We start from the raw sequence: 22,361 nt of genomic DNA, 5'->3' as shown, positions 1-22,361 counted from the left end.
GTTGCTTTTTTTATTTTCATCAATAAAAAAATCATAATAAAAAATTTACACCCGAATAATTATTCTCTTTATACCTCGAAGTGAACTTAAAAATAATATTTTTATAATAAGGAACTTCGTTCCTATCCAGTGTCCCACGACACCACACATCTTTTTTTTGTGAATCACTTTGCTTTTTGCGATATCCACTGTAAGGTGTGGGTCGGTGTTCACGGACGAACCCCAGAACCACATGACCACTCCGGTTGCCCAATCTCCTCGACACGTGTAAGGGGAACATCATTGTTTCCAAAAGTAATTTTGCAATTGCGAATTTTTCATCAACTTCAGCAAACACAACCGAGCCACTACACTACATAGTATGACAAATATAATGTTTGCTCTTTCACCGTAGACGGACTTGTGCTTTCGTAGCTTTCATTATAAGGATATTAAGATAATCCAACTGGTTATTTCGCAGTTAAGATTATGTAAATAACATGAAGCGGTTTTTCCTTAATCGCATCGATTCCAGTAACGAAATCAGAAACTCGAAAATATAGCCTACGTGATTAAAAAAAAAACCTTATTTTCATACATCAGATTGTGCTCTCAGGTGAGCTGTTCTAATACAACCACCACTGCCAATATTAATAGGCTATCGACTGAGCATCGCGATCATCACAGGTCTTATAAACTGGCCGGCCTAGCAGACGGTGTTGTGTCCGAATTTCAACAAAACTGTTTATTTCCTTTGCTTTGTACTTTTTTTTTATATTTATGATTTTAATTTGTCTAAAACACCGATTGACAATCAAAATACCCAAAAAGGTCGAGGTATTTGAAAGGGATGTACTTACTAACAGCATTTAATTGTTATTTATAAGTAGCTTAAGGTAGTAAGTTTGATTAAGTCATCTACGAAGTGTTCCCTTACTGAATGTACACGTACCGCCACAAACAGAGAGAGATGGAGAAGTATCTCAAAAGCTGCAACCAAGCATTAAGGCATACGTATCCACGACCACTCCGCCAGGAGTGTACGACTGAGAAGAAGAAAAAGTTAGTAATTATAAGTTAAATATTTATGAATTTAAATAATGCGAAAGTTTCAAAATGTATGAATAAGCCTAGGCCTGAATACAGCTCTGTATTATTATGATCCGACGCAATATCCTCGTGAAAGTAAACTGTCGAATGTGTAGAAAGTACATGTTCATTTTGTAATAAATAAATTATTTCTAGTCTTTTTGTATTTCAATTCAAATTCGCATACGAACTGCCTTTTCGTCAGTGTTGACCGTCGCTCGTGAATATAAGCAGGCCCAGGACTACAGCACACCGCCACCTAACACCAGCAAGTTACATTATACATATTAGTTCAGTTTATACATATTTTCATTCAAAATTATGGTATAAGGAGAACTGTAGTCCTGCTTTTATTTGTTTGTAATATCCATATAGTTTTATAAGCTATTTCATCAAAATAACTTATAAAACGAATCAAAATTCGTCATTTCTGGGCAGGATAGTAGGTGCCAGATCCTTTAATATTAGATAAATAACGGCAAAGCCAAACTATAAAAAATGACTCAAAGAATCCAAAATACCATCAGATGACATAATTGCACATGGCATCAACGTATAGTCGTTCGACTTCCTACAATGGCATCAATGAAAGCGTGACGTTGGCGGTATTACTATAATTATTTCAAACCCCGGCTGCCCCACCCTTCAAACCGAAACGCATTACTGCTTCACGGCAGAAATAGACAGGATGTTGGTACCTACCCCTGCAAACTCACAAGAAGTCCTACAACCAGTAATTTCGCAAATTATCATATTGCGGGTTTGATTTTTATTACACGATGTTATTTCTTCACCGTGGAAGTTAATCGTGAACATTTGAACTTCAGATTATTACGAACATAAAATGGTCAATCTATTGAGTTTTAAGTCAAAATGCTTCGCAACGAACACCATGATGATTTACAGCGCCTACTTTCATCTCAGGTTTACTAACGACAGAAAGGAGCAAGTATGGCCTAGACCACCCTCCGTGTAACTAGCATCTGGGTTCCATTGGCGCTCTACGCCTTACTCACATGACAGCCGGAGGTTGCTTAATATTAAATATGATATGCATGATAGCGTAAAATTCATCTTCACGCATGTTAGGGAGCGTGCTTAAGGCACTACAATTATACTATACAAAATATGTAGTAGGTATAGCATCAGAACTGCCCTAACGATACTCAACTCATATAAAAAATGAGTCATAAAATAGTCGCATTAAAAACTTTAAATCCACTCCGCTGCACTTATTCCATTCATTCAAGCCGCGTGGCTTACAACAGTACCACCTCATCTCTTTCCGAATGTGTCTTAAGAGGTGACTAAGGAATTCACATCATAATGAGTAGTAGCGCTCTTTGAGAAGAATGCCAACGTACTGCAATCGCTAATCGGAAATATCCGGTTCTAAGGGGTATTGTAGGCTTGTGAGAATAGATACCAACATCTCGCCTATTCCTGCCGGGACGTAATCATCTATTCCGGGTTGAAATGCGGGTCAACCATATACAGTACAATGCAGAATTCCATCTCATGTTTCAGAGTTGTTTCATTTATACTGTCTAAGCATTTTAATACTAAATGGCTGGTTCGCTCATCTACGCAAAAAATAAGCCCTCATGCTCTTATTCCACTAAGAGAGACAGTCGGTGTCTCATCCATGTTTAAATATTATTTAGATACCAACTACCTTTTTCTATATTAACATATCGTTCGCACATCACACCCAATGTTTGTTTAGTCAATTGCATTAGGTTAAAAGGTGAGCAAATATAAATGGCAATTTGCTAGACGAATGCGGACCTAAGTGGATGTGACAACAAACCATAGACGACCGCTAGACACGACGACGGTATATGCATCCGGTTTGAGATTACGGCTAATGAAATAAAAACACACTAGCAGAAACCATCAGCAGACTCATATCGAAAAGAGCACAATGAAATAAAATATGTTTTGGAAATTGCAAATTGAATTTAGTGTTATGGTTTGGATGTTGCTTGGTAAAGCTTGTTTTTAGTTTGAACCGTGGGCCAGGATGGCGGGTAATGTACTGCCTAGTTTGATACCTTAATAACGCCTCTGCTCTCTTGCCCGAACGTCTGAGCCCCAGTCAGGACAGCACCTAGTAGGAAATTAGGAGTTGCTACTGCGATCAACACTGCAACCAGAGGCGCTGTCACGATAAATACACCTGACCGACAGAGCTGGCCGCGAAATGGACTTTCCGTTGGATACCGTCATCAACCATGATACTCCCCCTAGACTAGAACTAGTCCGTCGTCAGGTCGGAACCCAATACAAAGCCATTTACGCGAAGAGTGAATAGCTCTCCTTCTCTCTCACGCTCTACGGCCTTCTTCTACGAGATACGGGCCTCGTAGTAGTCGACCATCGGTAGCAGTCTTTTAGGTCACATTGCGACACTAAATGCGACACTAAATCTGGTAGCCACAGAGGCAACAATGGCAGGTTCGGTCCAATATGTGCATCAACGACGTAATATTGTTTAAGATATAAAAATAAATTTTAACGATTATAATTTTTTGTATTGGCGTATTAGAAACTATCGTTTACCTCAATTTTTATAGCAGTTTCTTTTTCTCGCTTTTGCCCTACATCCAACGAGACTGAAAAACAACGACCATTAAACATAAAAATCTGTTAAACTCACAATTCATTGCAAAAATGGCCGTCCGCAAGACTTATCGGAGTCGACTACAATGCTAATGTTTTAGTAAGCAAATCTAATATAAGCACTCTTAAGTGAGGAGCGTCCATATTAGTTACAGAGGAAATGAAAACTATACGTTAAATAGAAGAATAAACGTTAGCGAGACACGCGACAACGTGCAATTGTTGAACAAGGACCGAGAGTCACAATTTTTGCAGTGATTTTTTAATGATTAAAGGATAACTGGTGGCCCTAGGGCCTTTCCAGTTTCACCAGGACATGAGTAATTTTATCTTAACATGCTCTATTATTGATATATACTAGAGATCCCATTCCACGACGCCCTTCATGCGGCCAATGATCAGAGGCGCTGGCGGGACATTACAAGCAAAATCCTGTCGATATATAATGGTCACGACCCTCAACAGTGAGGAAACGACGCGAGGAGGAGGAAAGCTCTATTATTGATACTTTCAATAATTGAAATGAAGTATTGACGTGACTAATGACAGCTCACCGATCTCATGGTAGAGCGGTTGGTAGAGCCTGTAAAACTCACAGCATGTTTTACCCACCATGAAACATAAGGCCGTAATCTCAATTTCATCGGTACAAAAACTGCTTTACGATGCTTCGTGGCAAAAACAAAGAATAGTAAAGAGTAGTAGGAATCCGCATAAGGCATTCGCATTCCTAGAAAGACTCATGGACTTCAGAGTCGTGATACCTGCATTTTCACAGGCCAGTGGATCCTACCTTCGCTTACGTCAACCATGGTAGCAGTGTCTTATCCGCCATTACCAACTACTTCCCAAATTCTTTCCGTCCCACCCCAATTGGTTTCGTAACATAAATAGCGGTAGAGAGTATTATCAGTCCCTAAACGTACAAACATCCTGCCTAATAATGCCGCGAAGGATTCCAGCCAACTGGAGTTATGTATCAAGATGAATAACGGCATTAACTTTCTGATTACAACTTAGTGAAAAATGTGCACATTTGGATAAAAATCTTCTAATCCGTATGTAACAGCCGCACAGACTCTTACGCCTGCATTTCATTTAATGTTTGGTGAGATTTTGACACTCGACACGATTTTATTTAGGTATTTAACTAAAATCAGGCGGAATATTAGTAAAATATTGTTATTCAATGCTATACGAATACGCCGATAGCGGCTCCGCCACCTCCATTTAATTACTTTTCCGGAACATAATCATATAACTAACCTGTAACTAGGACGTAACTAGGACGTCTTGAGAGTCCGCACGGATAGGTACCACCACCCTACCTATTTCCGCCGTGAAGCTGTAATGTGTTTCGGGTTGAAGGGCAGGATAGCCGTTGTACTTTAAATAGTGAGACCTTAGAACTCATGTCTCAAGGTGGATGGCGGCATTTACGTTGTAGATGTCTAAGGGCTCTAGTAACTACTTAACCACCAGGTGGGCCGTAAGCTGGTATATCCACCTAAGCAATAAAAAAAGAAAATACATTAAGAGTTGAAAAACCTGTTGAACTAAGTAATAATAATAAAACACTCGAGACTATCATACTAGGATTCCTCCTAGGATACCATCACGATGGCTTATTCTGGTCGATGTCATCCATAATTGCGTGAAGCAAGAAAGCAATAATTATTCGTAATAAAATTCCATCGTATTCGATAATAGTACATTTATAATAAAACATTTAAATAAGACAAGAAATACTTGCTCGAATTAATTTCCTGTCACACATAAAATCGACCAAAATAATGTAGGTCACACGAAATGACCAGCAGTGTATTTTTAATTTAAGAAAGTCTCGACTACGTACATTTAAAAGGGCGCCCATCCAACGCAACCTGAATAATTCATATCGAAAACACTGAGACGAATTAAGTTCCAACAATTAACTTAATGAAACCACCTTTCGATTTTAAAGTGGCAGGTTGATTTGCACCGGGCGCCATTGTTTTGGCGCGGGAGAAAATACCATCTTCATTCAAGCTATCGTCACCATATAACATAATATAACGGTGCGACGCACGCGTACACTTTGCAACTCTTTCTAACAATCAGCAGTCGGTTTGGTTAGAAAGAGATAGATGCGACGGCGGCCGACGATTACTCGACTGACCCACTCAACTCAAACACAGCTTGATTCTCGTCATAGAACGGAACCTAATTTTTGTATCGTGTGAATTTGTAATGTAACGCAACGTCCGACGGCTTTAACAGAGTGCAATAAAAGAAATCACCGTGATTGATGATTACCTGTGAACGATCATTAAAAATGACCGCTAACTTTAATACGGTTTTCGACTCGCGAATTCTGATGATCTTGTTGTAAACGATTGACAGGTGTCTATAGATATACTTAGGTACACGTTTAGCTGAACCTGTTTGTAATGAAGCCGACGATGTTGTGGATAAGCTAACCGAACATTTGTTTAACAAAATTGATTCAAAAATTTTACAGCTTCTTTCGCAATTTATCAAATAACATGTCAAATTTATTGCTGTTTGATATTCCAGCATTATTTTGACTAGTGTCTAGTGAAATGGAATTGGAACGAAGAGAATAATCACTTGAAGAACGTTACAAAGTACATACTTAATAATAATAATATGGTCAATTACAAATGAAAACGCATATCAATACTCAACGGAAAGCGTGTAGCGAACATCATCACATTATATCTTCCTTGATCCGTAAAAGATAAACGCACCGGTAATTTTTCCTTTTGAGATCGTTCTGTGGGTGCATGTTGCAGTTTGCAGTCCTTGCCAATGACATTGTGTTTTATGTGAGACCCTCAGTCGGTGGCCAGCCGTGGCACAGAACGGTTGGTATCACAATGTACGTGCGCGCGTCTGCAGTGAAAGTTCCCTAGTCTGCGAAATGTTGATCGCGATCGCTTTCCTGTTTGTGGTGAGTGTGAAATACGTTAAAAGTGGTCATGGAGGGTGTTCTTACTGCCAGAAGTAAGCTGTATTCGTTTTAAACAAGTATGTTACTGATCAAAAGTGGTTCTGTGATATTAGATAGGTTTTGATTCTATCAATGTGTCAATTTTAAGAAAGTGTCCCAAATTTATCTTTCGAAAAACTCCGACTTAGATTCGGTAATAAGTCTTTTGAAACTTTTGTTAATACAAAACATTATAAGCATAATGTACCTAGATAAGCCACGGTAAGACAACTACAATGCTTTCCCTAATTAAAAACGAGCTAGAAATGATAAGAATATTTCCATAGTAAAGTGATTCCGAGAAACGAGGCTAGTGAACTCCATCAGCACATTATAACTGACCGAAAATCTATTGTCACAAACAAACTTACATAATGACTTGAACGATCAATTATCACGAACTTTACGAACTAAGTAGGTACAATTCTTTTTTATAGTGGTCGTTTGATTCTCTAATATATACTCGAGAGCATTAAATGAGAATTATTTAAAATCAATCAGTATCCGTTCAAATATATGTTATTAATTTATTTCATTGCCTACGGATTTGGCATTTGCTTAAATTTTTGCGGAATTTTTAGGAATTTTGCGGTAGGCAGCGGCTTGGCTCTGCCCCTGGCATTGCTGAAGTCCATGGGCGACGGTAACCACTCACTATCAGGTGGGCCGTATGGTCGTCTGCCTACAAGGGCCATAAAAAAAATTGGAACATTTATAATTTGAACGCATATTGAAAAACCCTACATTTTTTCCTCTCTCCCCAAAGATTAATTTAAAAAAATTAAACAAGTAAACATTTTATGATCTTTAACTCAAACATTTATTTATTCAATCATTTTCCATCTATCGGCTCCCAGAAACTTAACAAATAGGTCAGCTACTAGACTCTTGACTCTAATTGCGCCATGATTATGCAGAAGTGAATAAAAACTAGTCTAAAGACGAAATCAGGACGAGCGGTACAGTCGGTGCGATGGCGTCGCGTGGGAAGCAGGCCAGCCGCTCACCCAGTTTAATTACATTTCGCACAAGCTGCAAACTGATTATAATTCCTTCACTGAATTCAATAGTGAAACAAGAAGAAATTAGACAACTACGAAGATAAGCCATTTTTGCGTCGGATCTATCAGTATTACTCGATGACTGCAGCTTTGTGTCCACGTCCTTACGGATCCATCAGATCCAATAACCTTTGCATTAGACGCCTTCAGCTCTAACATTAGGAGCAGGCTTAGGGACCCCGGTAACCGTACTCGTCGAACTTGACAAAGAGTTCGCCGTGCAACCTAACCCATGCATCAGCCCGCTGAGTTTCTCGCCGGATCTTCTCAGTGGGTCGCGATTCCGATCCGGTAGTAGATTCATTCGCGAAGCAATTGCTCTTGAGTTGTTAGGTCTCCTTCGGAGGCGCTCGGGCAGTTGTTAGCAAATCCCACCCCTCCTGGCTGAGCCTTTGCTCGCCCACCTGTCCTGGTGAAGCTGGAAAGGCCTCCGGGCCACCAGTAATCTTTCAATCACAAAAAAAAAAAAAAAAAGCTTTGTGTCAAAATCTCCATCAGCAACTAGAAATTCTTAATTCACTCACTTTCTGAACAAGATGCTAATGGATTAAGAATTATTACGTTATGCAAAATTATAATTTTCGTAATTACTGGTGGTAGGACCTCTTGTGAGTTTGCGGGGGTAGGTACCACCATCCTGCCTATTTCTGCCGTGAAGCAGTAATGCGTTTCAGTTTGATGGGCGGGGCAGCCGTTGTAACTATACTTGAGACTTTAGAACTTATATCTCAAGGTGGGTGGCGCATTTACGTCGTAGATGTCTATGGGTTCCAGTAACCACTTAATACCAGGTAGGCTGTGAGCTCATCCACCCATCAAAACAAAAACATACTACACTGAATTGTATTAATTTTTATTGTAATAAAATAACAAACGCAATGATCATGAAGAATTTTCATATTAACCTATTAATAACACTAATTACATCTAACAAGCCAATGCCATTTTAATTAGCAATAAAAGTGAATTCAGGACGTGCAGCTGTGAAATTGTATCGTTAACGAGTTAAACATTAATAAATAAAGTAGCTCTAAGATATTTTACTTCCCTATGCAATAAATATGTTTGAGTATGTTAAAGACATAAATTCTTTATATGAATAGTAGTCATTAAAAAATCTTGACTTGAGAAGTGGGTATCGCTAATCCAAATTATTATACCTTTTTTATTGCCTACATGGGTAGACAAACTCACAGCCCACCTGGTGTTAACTAATTACCGAACATCGTCTTCCTAACCCAAAACAACAGCCCTCTGAGTTTCTCGCCGGATCTTCTCAGCGGGTCGCGATTCCGATCCGGTAGTAGATTCATTCGCGAAGCCCTTGAGTTATTAGGTCTCCTTTGGAGGCGCTCGGGCAACTGTTAGCAAATCCCACCCCTCCTGGCTGAGCCTCTGCTCGCCCACCTGTCCTGCTGAAACTGGAAAGGCCTCAAGGCCACCAGTAATCCCACATTCATAAAAAAATTTCTTATACGCATTTAATAGGCTATAACCATCTTGATACAATTATTTTTTCTATTATCAATACGTACACATGCGCAGCCTAGAAAACAAATAGCAGGCCAACTTTTGCTGAAGTCAACGCCACAAGAACTAAAAATGTCTATACAGACACTGATCCACATGACTTTTAGAGTAAAAAGTCTGAATACATACTTAATACTGCTGACCTTGAGACTGAAAGGTGAGATAGAAGACAATGTTTGCGCGCAAGATCGACAGAGCGGATTTTGATAAGCTTAAAATTATACACTGTCTCCTGACAATCAAAATGACATAACATAATTATTACCATAGACAGCCGGTGTCAAACGCGAAAATCGTGATTTATATTTACATCACCGCACCGCGGACCCGGTTGCAGCGGGGAAAGTTGGCGAGTAAAGAAAGGTGGGCAGATTTCACCGGCAGTCACTTGTTAACTTGAATGTTTTGAGAATAATACTCGTATGTTTTGCTTTTGTTTTGTTGCCGGTTCTTATTTTAGATTTAGCTTATTAATTAGTTGGTGAATGCCTTAGAATTTTAAAAAGTTACATGGTTACTATTGTTGATCGAAGGTTACATGTGAGGTATTTTATAAAAAATATAAACAGACGAATGCGTGGTTAGACTTGGTATTAACTTTTCTTGTTATTTTTCAAGACAGGTTGTTTTTTAAGTCACGTCAAGTCAAATCACCAGGTTACATAAATTGTTTCCGTTGTTTTGCAACCTCTTCAATTTTTTTTTTTTTTGCTAAATGTAATGTAGTTTGCATGGTGTTCTTAGATATTGATATCTTCTTGTTAAGATTACAGACTTTAGTTTGTAACAATTATCAATTTTGTCAATTGCGAATAGACTTTCTGTCAGCAGGGCTAGACGAGAGCACAGTCCACCCAGTTTCAAATGGTATAACAAACATTACCACACATCCACATGTTTTATGCAATTGAATATGCAATTTCGAAAAGGGCACATCTCTGAAAATGTAAAATGTTCAGGAAATGAAAAAAACTGATTATTTTCTAAAGCAGTGTAAAATTTAAAATATTAACTTTTGAGATATATTTTAGTGTTAATTAGCAATTGAAAATTACTGGAATTATTATAAAATGGGTGTAGGTAAGTCTCAAAACTACATGTAAGTATATATGAAAAAACGTATTTGACAAAATATGCGACATGTGCCCTTTTCGAAATTGCATATTCAATTATTTTCTGATGCTTCAGCTTAGCGGTGGGTTGTAGCGGCATTTTCGGTTAGCGAAACGAAACTAGCTATCGAATATCAATAGCGGCTTTTGAAACGCGCTATTTCATTAGCGAGCAATAGCGGGTTTTGTTTAGCAGTAAACTAATGTGCACACGAATGAGCTAGCGTCGCGATTAATATTTCAGTAATTACGACTTTATTTGTAATTTATCTTTAAGGATAATCTATATAAAACAACTATACACTTTATATTTTTAACTATTCAATTTGGCAATTAAACTTAAAACTTAGCGCCGAGTCTTTAATACATTTTGTCGCTAAACACGTGATTCGTGAATAGCTGGTTCAAGGCCACAAAATTCGACTTCAGCTTGCACTCATAATTTAATTTTATAAATCTTATTTTAAGGGCTTTAAGGGCTAAAGTCAAAGGTCAAATGCATCTCAGTCGTATGCGTGAAAGAGACAAAATGATGATTGTCTATTTCGATCGAACCGATGTTTGCGCTGCGTGTCGCGATAGCTGCCGACCGAGCGGTACGAAGTTAAACGAATATTGCCGAACGTTGTGTGATTTGTGTTCGTGATCGGTGACGTGATTGAGTAGTAGATGTTAGCACGTTAGCAGGTTATTGCAGTACGGCGAAACTAGCTAACCGCTATTTTGTCTATAGATAGTTTCAATAACCATTTACGTTGCGCAACGACCATGCCTACTTCAGCTACCTATTTTGCAAAACGCCTTTATCTACAATACCCACCCAAGATACGGGAGTTTTGTTAATTCTGTTCTTGCTGTTCTAACTCACCTAGTTTTTTTTTTTCTTTTTGTTTTGGACATGGGGCTGACCCTCCTACAAGATGTCCACCTCTAGGGGGCACGCGGGGTATGTGGGACTTGAAGGTCTGCAGATGATGGAACTCACCTAGTGAGCTAACCCATCCACATGAAAGGGATAAGCTTTATTAAAATACTTACCAATGCGATCTCGGCCCATGTTCCAAGGCCGGAGACACTCTCGCAGCGATGTCTATTAGCTCTCGTAACCACTTAATTTTGGCCGTGAGCACCGTTGAACTTCTACAGTAATAAGTAAAAACTAACAGTTCAGTTCAAGATCAGCCTATCCCTCTGCGATGAGGCCCCGTCGTTAACATCACGAACACCGAGACCACCTCGCACGCGCATCGCGACTTATGACGTCACACGCCCAAAAATACCATTGGGTCACTTTCACTTGCTGTCATGCTCGCTAACTGGTCATTAACTACAAATACGGTGCACAAAACCATCATTTATTATGGACTGAAATATTTTTTATGTTAGCTTAATAGTTCGAAGAAGTGCTTCTCTATCTGGCTGTTGATGGTTCCCGAGAGAATATAGTACGCTTTCAGGTATTATCATGTTTATGATGTCAGATAATTATAAACGCTTCGTACGTGGTTAGCGATTTAAATTTAAAAAGAGCTCGTGTCTGGAGATGTGTGGCGGCATTATTTAAGTTGTTGATTTATATAGGCTCCGGTAATCACTTGACATCATATGGGCCTATAAGCTTCGTTCTACACTCATCTTAGTAATAAAAAATTAAAACTCATAAAATTGCCCCATCATCGCCCCGTGAGCTCATCTACTCGCCCCATCACGCTGAAATGGTCTCGGAAGACCATAGATAGGAAAAAAAACACCATTAACCCATAAAAAGTCTACTTGTGTACTTCTCATTTCATTAGCAGACCGTAATTAAAACTCATTTTACTATTTAATCAAGTGGTTTTTTTTCGTTTTTATTTTATTTTTATTTATTGCTTCGATGGTTGGACGAGGTCATGGCCCACCTGGTGTTAAGTGGTTACCGGAGCCCATAGACATCTACAACGTAAATGCCGCCATCCACCTTGAGACATCAGTCTAAGTCTCAGTTTTTACAGCACAACGGCTGCCCCACTCTTCAAACCGAAACGCATTACAGCTTCACGGCAGAAATAGCGGGGTGGTGGTATCTAACCATGCGGATTCACAAGACGTCCTACCACCAGTAAAAACAGTATACAGAACGGTTACGTGGACGGGGACGACCTGAAAATAAACCGTAAAAGTATTTTTGTAAACCGAAGGAAATTCTAATTGACAGCTGGGAAAACTACTTTTGTAAACTTGTCAACGATAGATTTGAAATACAGAGATGGAATTGCGATTGTTAAATACACGAGAAGACTCGTTTATGAATGAATTTTGATCCTAAAGGTTTTTTTTATTGCTTAGATGGGTGGGCGAGCTCACAGCCCACCTGGTGTTAAGTGGTTACTGGAGCCCATAGACATCTACAACGGAAATGCGCCACCCACCTTGAGATATAAGTTCTAAGGTGTCAGTATAGTTACAACGGCTGCCCCACACTTCAAACCGAAACGCATTACTGCTTTTTGGCAAAAATAGGCAGGGTGGTGGTACCTACCCGTGCGGACTCACAAGAGGTCCTACCACCACCCCTCAGTCCTCACATTGATAGCATAAACTAAGTTATAGTCCAACTAAGCTGACGCCGCAGTTATAGCCAAGTTGATGGCACATCGACACTGAAGTTAGTTCAATCTATAGATTAAATACGAGGTTGAAAAATGAGTTCTTCAAAGGCAATTTTTAACAATAAAAGTTACAAATGGTATAAAATTGATGTATGACAAAGAGGTTGATGCATTCGGTCGGCTCCACTCCATGAAGGCTTTAATTTGTGCAATAAAAAAAAAACATGACAATGTTGATATAAATTTAAACATTACCAGAGTTCTGTCTTTAAATCGCAGAGCATAGGCAGTTACGAAATAATATACTAACACACTTTTATAAATTAGAATTAATTACGGGGATGTTTTAGAATTTTTTATCGAAATCACAGTTTTGTTATTTTGTTTTACTTCACGAACCAACAGATATACTTTTTTTTCACTATTCTCACTGTCTATGTCTATGTTTTTTTTAAGGAGTTTCTATATCTATCAACTGCAATAAATTTTAAATTTTCTAGTGTATTTAAAGTTTGATATCCTCGGAAAAATAATGTTTAAGTAAATCTGTTCTTTTTTTCGTTTCGCTTTGTAACGGTAATCAGATGCCCACACGTATATATACTTTGGTTTGATGACGTCACCGACTTAATTCTCTTTCGGAGTCAAATGTGGGACATTTTTTTTTAGCAGAGATATTTTTGCAATACTGCTCCTAACTCCAAAGTCTTTGTAGACTGAAGGAGTACCCAACAGAATTATTTGAGATACTACCATTTTAAAGTCGTATCACCCGCTATCGGAGCTAGGTGATCAGAGGAATCGCAGCACTTATCCAAAATTCACTTACACAGGTTTGTTTCATTTTTATCACACACCATCCATCTCTAGAATAACCTTCACATTGATCATTACCTGCACGAACAGAGTATTCTATGCTTAGGGCTGCAACTAAACCAAAAGGACTAGATTTTTTTTGGTAACAAATGACTGATGAACCGGGAACAAAAAATGCCATCGCATCCCTGAATTCTCTTCATTCATACATTTAAATAGTAGCCGAATATATGTATGTATATGTAATTACCACTTAAGGTCCCCGAGATTAATACATCGACGCTAATAAAAAAAACCCACACACTCCTAAATTACATCCGATTTCGCCAAAAGTGCTCACATTCACGTGTCATCCGCTAACAGACTAGAAAGTGGTCAATAAGAAAGTGAAACTACGAGGATATAATTAGGCGTAGCTCGAGGCATTGTGACTCTTGCATCTCATTTGGATATTGATCGATCGTTCTAGACTTTTACGCTTGCCTAAACCGTTCTGAAAATGCTCTAGATTTAAGTAATCTAACCTGATTTTTATTTTTTATTTTAGATCTTTATGAACTATAATTTACCACCTGATGGTAAGTGTTTACCGTCGCTCATGGACGTCAGCAATGCCAGAGCCGAGCCGCTGCCTACCAATATATACCTACTATTGATTTATTGCACTAAATAGGTAGATGCTCACGGCTTAAATCGTCACCACAGCCCATAGGCACCGTAACGTAAATGCTGCAACTCATTTTGAGACATTAGGTCCAAGTCTAATTATATAAATATTGTCACAATACGCCTCATCACTAATTTTTGAAGTCGTCGTGGCCTAAAGGTTAAGACGTCCGGTGCATTCGTATCTAGCGATGCAACGGTGTTCGAATCCCGCAGGCGGGTACCAATTTTTTTAATGAAATACGTACTTAACAAATGTTCACGATTGACTTCCACGGTGAAGGAATAACATCGTGTAATAAAAATCAAACCCGCAAAATTATGATTTGCGTAATCACTGGCGGTAGGACCAGGTAGGTTAGTCCGCACGGGTAGGTATCACCGCCCCGCCTATTTCTGCCGTGAAGCAGAAATGCGTTTCGGTTTGAAGGATGGGGTAGCCGTTGTAACTATACTGAGACCTTAGAACTTATATCTAAAGGTGTGTCGCGCATTTACGTTGTAGATGTCTATGGGCTCCAGTGACCACTTAACACCAGGTGGGCTGTTAGATCGTCCAGCCATCTAAGCAATAAAAAAAATAAAAAGTATAGTATCTCGTGATCTACAGTAGGAGTGCAAATGATCCCAGTAAGAAAATCCATAAATATATCAATCAACATTACAAACTTCTCCTAAGTAGGCGATATGGACAGGAGGCAGCTACGGCGCGGACTACGCGACCGCCTGCGCCAGGTCTGGGCGCTCGCACCGAGGCAGGATGCCGCAGGTTGCTCCCTGCGACCTCAGCAAACATAACTACTGCACCGCACCTGGGACCAGCTACCCTTGGAACGCAATACGAAGATTTGTGAGAGAAAATCAGGTAAGAAAGAGATTGTACCTATTCGCCGGTAGCCTAAGAGACTATTCCAGCTACCAGATAGGCGAGCTTAAGGACTTAACTTGAGAGAATTTGCTAACACCAGCCCTAGCAAGAGCAGTGTTTCGCAAAATCTACCACCGGAATCGCGTCCCACTGAGAAGATCCGGCGAGAAACTCAGTGGACTGTGTCTATGGGAGTTTTATTATTATATGACTGTAACGCCACCGAAAATCTCATGAACATCCAAAATTGGATTAAAAATGTGGAAATAAGAGTGCATATAGACACGGAGACTCGCAAAGTTTGTTTTCGATTGCAATATATTTATTTCTAACTAATGAAATCTGGTCATATGCCGCGCTGCAACTATCGGCAATTTATTGTTGATTATCTTGTTGATGTAGTTGATTTTTAAAACACACACACGAGTGCCCATTACCCCTCCACACTGCAACGTGAATATAGCCGCCTTCAGACAAAAGTTCTCAATTTTATTCAAAAGCTTTGGTTGTTAATCACATATCAGAGCATTGTTTTCTTATATTTATCAGACGTTTCTGTGTTGGTGGACTTAATTACCAGGGCATTCACTGCATATCAACTAAGGTTAATAGAGACTAAATTTTGTATCATCTTTATTAATATTACTAATGGCTATTCATTCAGTAGCATAAGAAACGTAAGTACCTACTTTTATGGCTAGGTACTTTTATATAAATTTTATACCCTCTAGTAACAGCTGTTTTGTATAATTAAAGTTCAATTTATCGAATTCCAGGGTCTAATGAAACGCATGTATGGTGAAGAACGACACATATCAATCTTAAAATCCGAACTAGAAAACTACATTGAAGACGACTACGAAGAACCTCTATTGAAACAGTCAGGCTTCGCCGAAGACATCGTCAAGGCTAAAATGATGTACACTAAAACAAGTCAAGGACGTGCCATGAAAGATCGACCCTACTTTCGTCCTATTAATAGCGAAAAGACAAAAAAGACGGAAAATGACACTCTTAAAGTGAAACCTTTAGAAATAATCGAGAATAAAACAATACATAATGATGATTCTAATAGAACTGAATCTAATAATGATGAAGGTCTTTCATATAAAACCAAACTGGAGAGCATAGCTAACATTGAAATCAATAACTTAGACCAAGAAATTATTACTCTAGAAGCGGTAATAAAACAGAGCATTGAAACAAACAGCATATACCCGAAATCTTCTACAGATATTGATGCAATAGACGAGAAGAATACAACCGATATTTCAAACGCCACGTCCGCAGATTTTATCAACACAACTGATGTTATCACAGATAAATTAGAAGAAACAACAGAATCTGGAAAAGATGGATGGAATCCAATGAACGTTGATACTTCTACTTTACCTCCAACGTTACTCTTTTCTGAGCACGAGAGGATAAAAATCGAGAAGAATGAAAATAAAATTAATGAGAAAAAAGATGAGGTGAGAGTGAAGCCACAGCACCAAGAGGGATCCAGACCTGCAGTCATTAAGCTTGGCGGAGCGTGAGTTACTTTCAGCGCATAAATAGCTTATACATCTAGTAATTTGTGTAATTAGTTGTGATTTTGATAATTTACGAACTATTTTTGGTCATTAACTAGTGACTGCGATCCTCGCTATCCAACCTCTCTGCTTTCAGGCATTCCAAGCACTGGTCACCGTTCTCGTCGAATACGAGAAAGGTTTCGATGTGCAACTTAACCCACAGACACAACCCTGCCCACTGAGTTTCTCACCGGATCTTCTCAGTGGGTCGCGTTTCCGATCCGGTGGTAGATTCTGCGAAGCACTGCTCTTGCTAGGGCCAGTGTTAGCAACACTCCGGTTTGAGCCCCGTGAGCTCACCTATACGTTAGGGTGAAGCTGAAATAGCCTCTCAAGGCTATCAGCATAGGTAGGAAAAAAAAATAAAAAATATATAAAACACAAACCACTGAGTTTCTCGCCAGATCTTCTCAGCCGGTCGCGATTCCGATCCGGCGGTAGAATCAGTAAACCACTGCTCTTGCTAGGACAAATTTTAACAAAGTTTCATAAGGCGAGTCGCATGTGCTCGCCACCCATCCGATGAAATCAGAATAGCTTCTTAAGGCTACTGGTAATAAGGTAGAGAAAAAAGACAGAATCGTTTGCAACTCAAGATGTCCTTAATCCCCACCTCAATTTAGTGGTATTAGTTTAAAAAGTGGAGATCCAGTTCTTGCTTATAACACTTTGTCAAATTACGATGAGTTTTCGAATTAAATTACTAGGAACGACGACCGATAGCATAAAATAAAAATGTATTGTTTACAGCAACGCGTGTGAATCCACTGAGACTCTAACAGCGCCGTTCTGGGCCAACAGCACCAGAGGGGAAGTATTAGCATTACTGAATATGCACCCGTTTGAGCAGTACATACACATGGAGACCTGCTTGCATGAACGGAAACAGATGTACTGCAGAGAAGGATGCAGGTAAATGGGCAAATACATAATTTTCAAACAATACTAGTCGCTTCTTTTCTAACGAATCTATCTTCTTCGAAAGTCACAGGGATCGATAAGACAGTCAACAAACTGAATCAAACGGACCGCCGATTCTCAGCAATAGGCTAATGATTGAGAATGAGGAGAGATTCTGAACTTTTTTTTTTGCATAGATGGGTGGACGAGCTCACAGCCCACCTGGTGTTAAGTGGTTACTGGAGCACATAGACATCTACAGCGTAATTGCGCCACCCACCTTGAGATATCAATTCTAAGGTCTCAAGTACAGTTACAACTGCTGCCCGACCATTCAAAATGAAACGCATTACTGCTTCACGGCAGAGATAGGCAGGGTGGTGGTACCTACCCGCGCGGACTAACAAGAGGTCCTACCACCAGTAATTACGCAAATTATAATTTTGCGGGTTCGTTCGTGCGTTCGTTCGTTAGTGTGCGTTCCATTTGCAGATGTGAGCAACAATACCGTCTCCACCGTCTCCTGGCGTATGACCCTCGTAACGAATGCAGAGGAATCTTCGCAGACTGGTTTAGGTTTCCGACCTGCTGCGTTTGCAAGTGTTACGACGTGCCGGTCGAGTTCCGAGCTCGATCGCCTCGGATCCTACATCCTCAGTACGACGAAAAAGTCAAGAGAGTCATTTTTGAAGACGTCGCCAGGGACTGGTACATGTCCGCTTATGATGATGAGGATTTCCTTTGAGGTAACTATTTAATCTTTACATTCATACAACATACAGCTTCAGCAGAAATTTCAAAAAGCGGAAGTATTCGGGTTTGGGGTCTTCTTATTCGTTTTTGCCTTTCGCGGTTGAGACGATGGGCCCTTGGGACCCTGAGGCAAAGAAATTATTAACAGAAATCTCCAAACGCTTGAAGGAGGTTACACGTGATGCTAAGGCTGGCTGGTACTTTGCACAGAGAGTGAGGCTAGCTGTCCAACGAGGCAACGCAGCTTGGGAACTGTGCCTCCTTCAAGCGCATTGGAAGATTTGTTCTAATGTGTGAGTTGATTTATGTTAAATTATGTATTTTGATTTCTTATATTGTAATAAAAATCTTTACATTTATCTGTTATTGCCGACATTGAACTTATTTGCACCTTAACGTGAGTGTAGCCTTTTTTTTCTACCTAAGCTGATGGTTTAGAGCAGAGGCTCCCAAACTTATTTTGTCTATTGCCCACTTTGACAATAAATTATTTTTAGCGCCCCCCTTTTTTACCTACTTAAAAACCACCATAGCTCAGTCGGTGTCTAAGAGTCTTCCTAGATGAAATTACAAATCGCCTGCCAAGCCTCTACACAACGCCCCCTTTTTTTCTGGGTCTTTTCCCGCCCCCCGGCCTGCAGCGCCCACAAGGGGGCTTTATCGCCCACTTTGGGAAAGGCTGGTCTAGAGAGACCATGTCAGCGTCGCCAGGCCAGTAGATGAGCTCACGGGGTTCAAACCTGACGATGGTGTGGGCTCTTATTAAGAGACATGGCGATTTTTTTCCTTTAATGACCCATGAAAACGATTGTCGCCCCAACTTGAGATATGAGGTCAAAGTTTCAATTGCATTATATGACAACTGTTCCATTATCAAAGCCGAATCGTCTGATGAAGACAGAAACAGTCAAGCCATTGCCATCAGTGATTAAATGCTTGCTTCATAAATAATTTTATTCTATAATATATTTATGCTCAAATATTTTTTTCAGATTTGTATATCCTGCCTTCAAGACTGATTCAGCGGTTAACAGTAATCTAAGAACCCACCTAAGAAATATATTTATTAAAAAATTATTAAAAAAAAAGAAGCGTATATTAAAATGTATTTAACTATTTACGTTTGTTACTGACTCATACTCGTTGTATTTATTAGTTTAAGTTAACTTATTATAGATGTAAATTATATTTGTTATGTTTTATAAATTGTATTCGGATTTTATTAATCCATTAATTTAACATTATAATTAATTAAAAATTCAATCTTATGCGAGAAGTTAATTTTTTTAACAGTTTTCTGTCGTTTTTTATAATTATGTAATTTTGATACATTTAATTTTGTACTTTTACAGAAAGCGCCAGAATTTATTTAGCATGTTCTTTTAAATCGTAAATAATTGTAAATTGTTGGTCGCGGAACTCGCGGATTGAAAACAGTTTTACATAAATACAGATTAACCCCAAAATATAATAATGTAAACTAGGAATGTAAAATTCAAAGCAAATAAAGTTGTTTATTTAATTCTTTCATAAAAATTATCATCTGAAGAAAAATAATTTTAAAAAATATACTTCAGTATACCCTTAACAACCAAAAATAGACTTAAAACCTTTGATTAAATTTAAATATAACATTGAATAAAAACAATACATACTAATTAACACCGGCGAATCTTTGGATACTTTGATGCAAAATTGGAATTTGGAACCAAAGCAGATACTCTATGACTAGGACACAATTGTTAATTGTCTATGAAATTATGTGCAGGATACAAAATACTTTAATAGTTTAAAAAGTTCTATGCCTTAAATCAGAATTGAATGATAAATATTTATCGGAGCTCGTAGACAATACGACATATAGGTACCAATCCAAAACGTAGAATATTGTGAAATGTTTCAAATAGTTCCAAGGTTTTTTTTTTCATTCCAGCACTACCTACCAATTCGTTTCGTCATTCATTCACTGATTCGTGCACTCATTAAGTTTTCATAAATTTATGACCAGACGAAATGGTGAAATGAAAATCATTTTCTACGCGTGCTCAAAAAATTTTCTTTTCAATGTTAAAGATAAAGATTTTCAAAAGACCATCTATAATTATTTAATGTAAGGCTAGTGAACTTTTTAGCGAATTTTACAGATTTCTATTAATAGCAGATCCGACTTGAACTTTGTTTTGAAGTCCAATAAAGTTATATGGTAATGTTACATGTAGTTACGTTTTTATTATTTGTGAATAGAGTTTGTCTTAATTTTGGCCTCACATTCACATTATGGTTGACTATCAATTTTCGCATCTCGTTGATTTGAACGAGGGAAAATTTGACATCAAGCCCACGAAAACACAGCCGTGCTCTTCAAAAAGGGTCGCCCCGACACTACTGCTAATATCTCGTCACCAATTAGGGGCGTTAACTCCGTTCCCGCCATAAAAATCTTTGGCCAGCCCATACCGTGGGCTTCAAAGGCTAAGTACTTAGGCGTCACTCTCAAGACGGGGATGACATTCGGACCCCACATTAAGTCAGTACGCAACCCCTCGTTCGACTCTACTCCATGATCTGCAAGCGAAGTAAATTGTCCCTTCCTAACAAGGTGACAGTCTACAAAACTTGCATACGTTCTGTCATGACCTATGCAAGCGAAGTGTTCGCTAACGCGGCCCGTACACACGTTAACTCTCTACGGATCACCCTATCCCGTTTCTGCAGGATAGTCGTGGGAGCACCGTGGTATGTGAGGAATGTAGATTTTCACGCCGACCTAAATCTATTACCGATACGTAAGTAGCTCAAGGAAGCGTCAGAACGCTATTTCAACAAAGCGGCACGACACGTAAATCTTCTTATCACCGGTCACCGTCTTCGTCGAACTCGTCAACTACGGCCTCAGTCTGAGAGAATTTGCTAACACTAGCCCTAGCAAGAGCAGTGCTTCGCAGAATCTACCACTGAATCGGAGTTGTGACCCACTGAGAAGATCCGGTGAAAAGCTCAGTGGGCTGTGTCTGAGCCTTAATAATTTGCTCGTCGAACCCTTCGGCTTCGACTCGGTCGTTGAGGTACCTAAAAACACAAAGCTAGTGGTTCGGGAGGATCGAAATGACGCGTTTAGGCCTTAGGGCGACGACGACTGTTCACCATTCGGTCCGCAGGCTCGGATTTGTAATTACCGGCGGCCACGACTAGCGGGTTTTCGTGTCGCGCAGCTTCCTCAAAAAGGCGCACTGATGGCGACTGTAGCTGCTTACTAATGGAGTCCAACTTCAAGTCGTCATGAGGATCCAAGCTCTTCTTGAACCACGGTGCTCCGACAGCTATTCTACAAAAACGGGATTGAATGACTTGAAGGGGTTTTATGTTAGTGTGGGCCGCCTAGCCTGAGCGAACACTACACTGGCATAGGTGATGACCGGACGGATGCAAGTTTTGTAGATTCACCTTATTTCGAAGGAACAATTTACTTCGCTTGTAGATCATCGGATAGAATTTAATGTTGAACATCAAGGACATTTAAATATTTAAGAAAGTGATTTAAAAAAAACTGACGGGAACGCATCATTTCAAGTATGTAATATGAATTGTTTTAAATAAAAATGCGATCATGTGATCACAAAAACTACTAAATGTATTCAAAACGTCAAAATAATGTGACTAATACTATCTATAGACAATATTACAACGTAAAAGTAGGCACCTATGTCTTCGACTAGCGAAATCCAAAGAAAATAGTATCACAATTATTCAATTTATTTAAAAAAAAAATCGGGCTTAAACATAGAAAAATCATGGCTTATTAGTC

The 22,361-nt window shown here is 39.1% G+C and overlaps 1 protein-coding gene and 1 long non-coding RNA gene across 5 annotated transcripts; one reads left to right on the top strand and one right to left on the bottom strand.

Moving 5' to 3' along the window:
* The first annotated feature begins 5,859 nt into the window (after nt 1-5,859).
* Nucleotides 5,860-19,824, top strand: LOC100862792 (spatzle-like protein). 4 transcript variants are annotated; one of them, XM_012691449.4, is made up of 6 exons: nt 5,860-6,643; nt 15,141-15,323; nt 16,103-16,860; nt 17,654-17,815; nt 18,296-18,549; nt 19,549-19,824. In XM_012691449.4, the coding sequence occupies exons 1-5, from the start codon at nt 6,614-6,616 to the stop codon at nt 18,546-18,548; spliced, it is 1,386 nt and encodes a 461-aa protein (XP_012546903.1). In that variant the 5' UTR covers nt 5,860-6,613; the 3' UTR covers nt 18,549; nt 19,549-19,824.
* Nucleotides 19,825-20,045: 221 nt separating this feature from the next.
* LOC134201833 (uncharacterized) lies at nt 20,046-22,211 on the bottom strand. Its single transcript, XR_009977090.1, has 2 exons — nt 22,001-22,211; nt 20,046-21,881 (listed from the first exon to the last, which is right to left on the bottom strand). It is a non-coding gene; the product is annotated as an uncharacterized LOC134201833 (long non-coding RNA).
* Between the last annotated feature and the right edge of the window lie 150 nt (nt 22,212-22,361).

The sequence above is a fragment of the Bombyx mori genome, chromosome 3, assembly GCF_030269925.1.
Source record: "Bombyx mori chromosome 3, ASM3026992v2".
Classification (NCBI taxonomy): Eukaryota; Metazoa; Arthropoda; class Insecta; order Lepidoptera; family Bombycidae; genus Bombyx; species Bombyx mori.
This window is presented reverse-complemented; position numbering and strand designations above follow the sequence as displayed.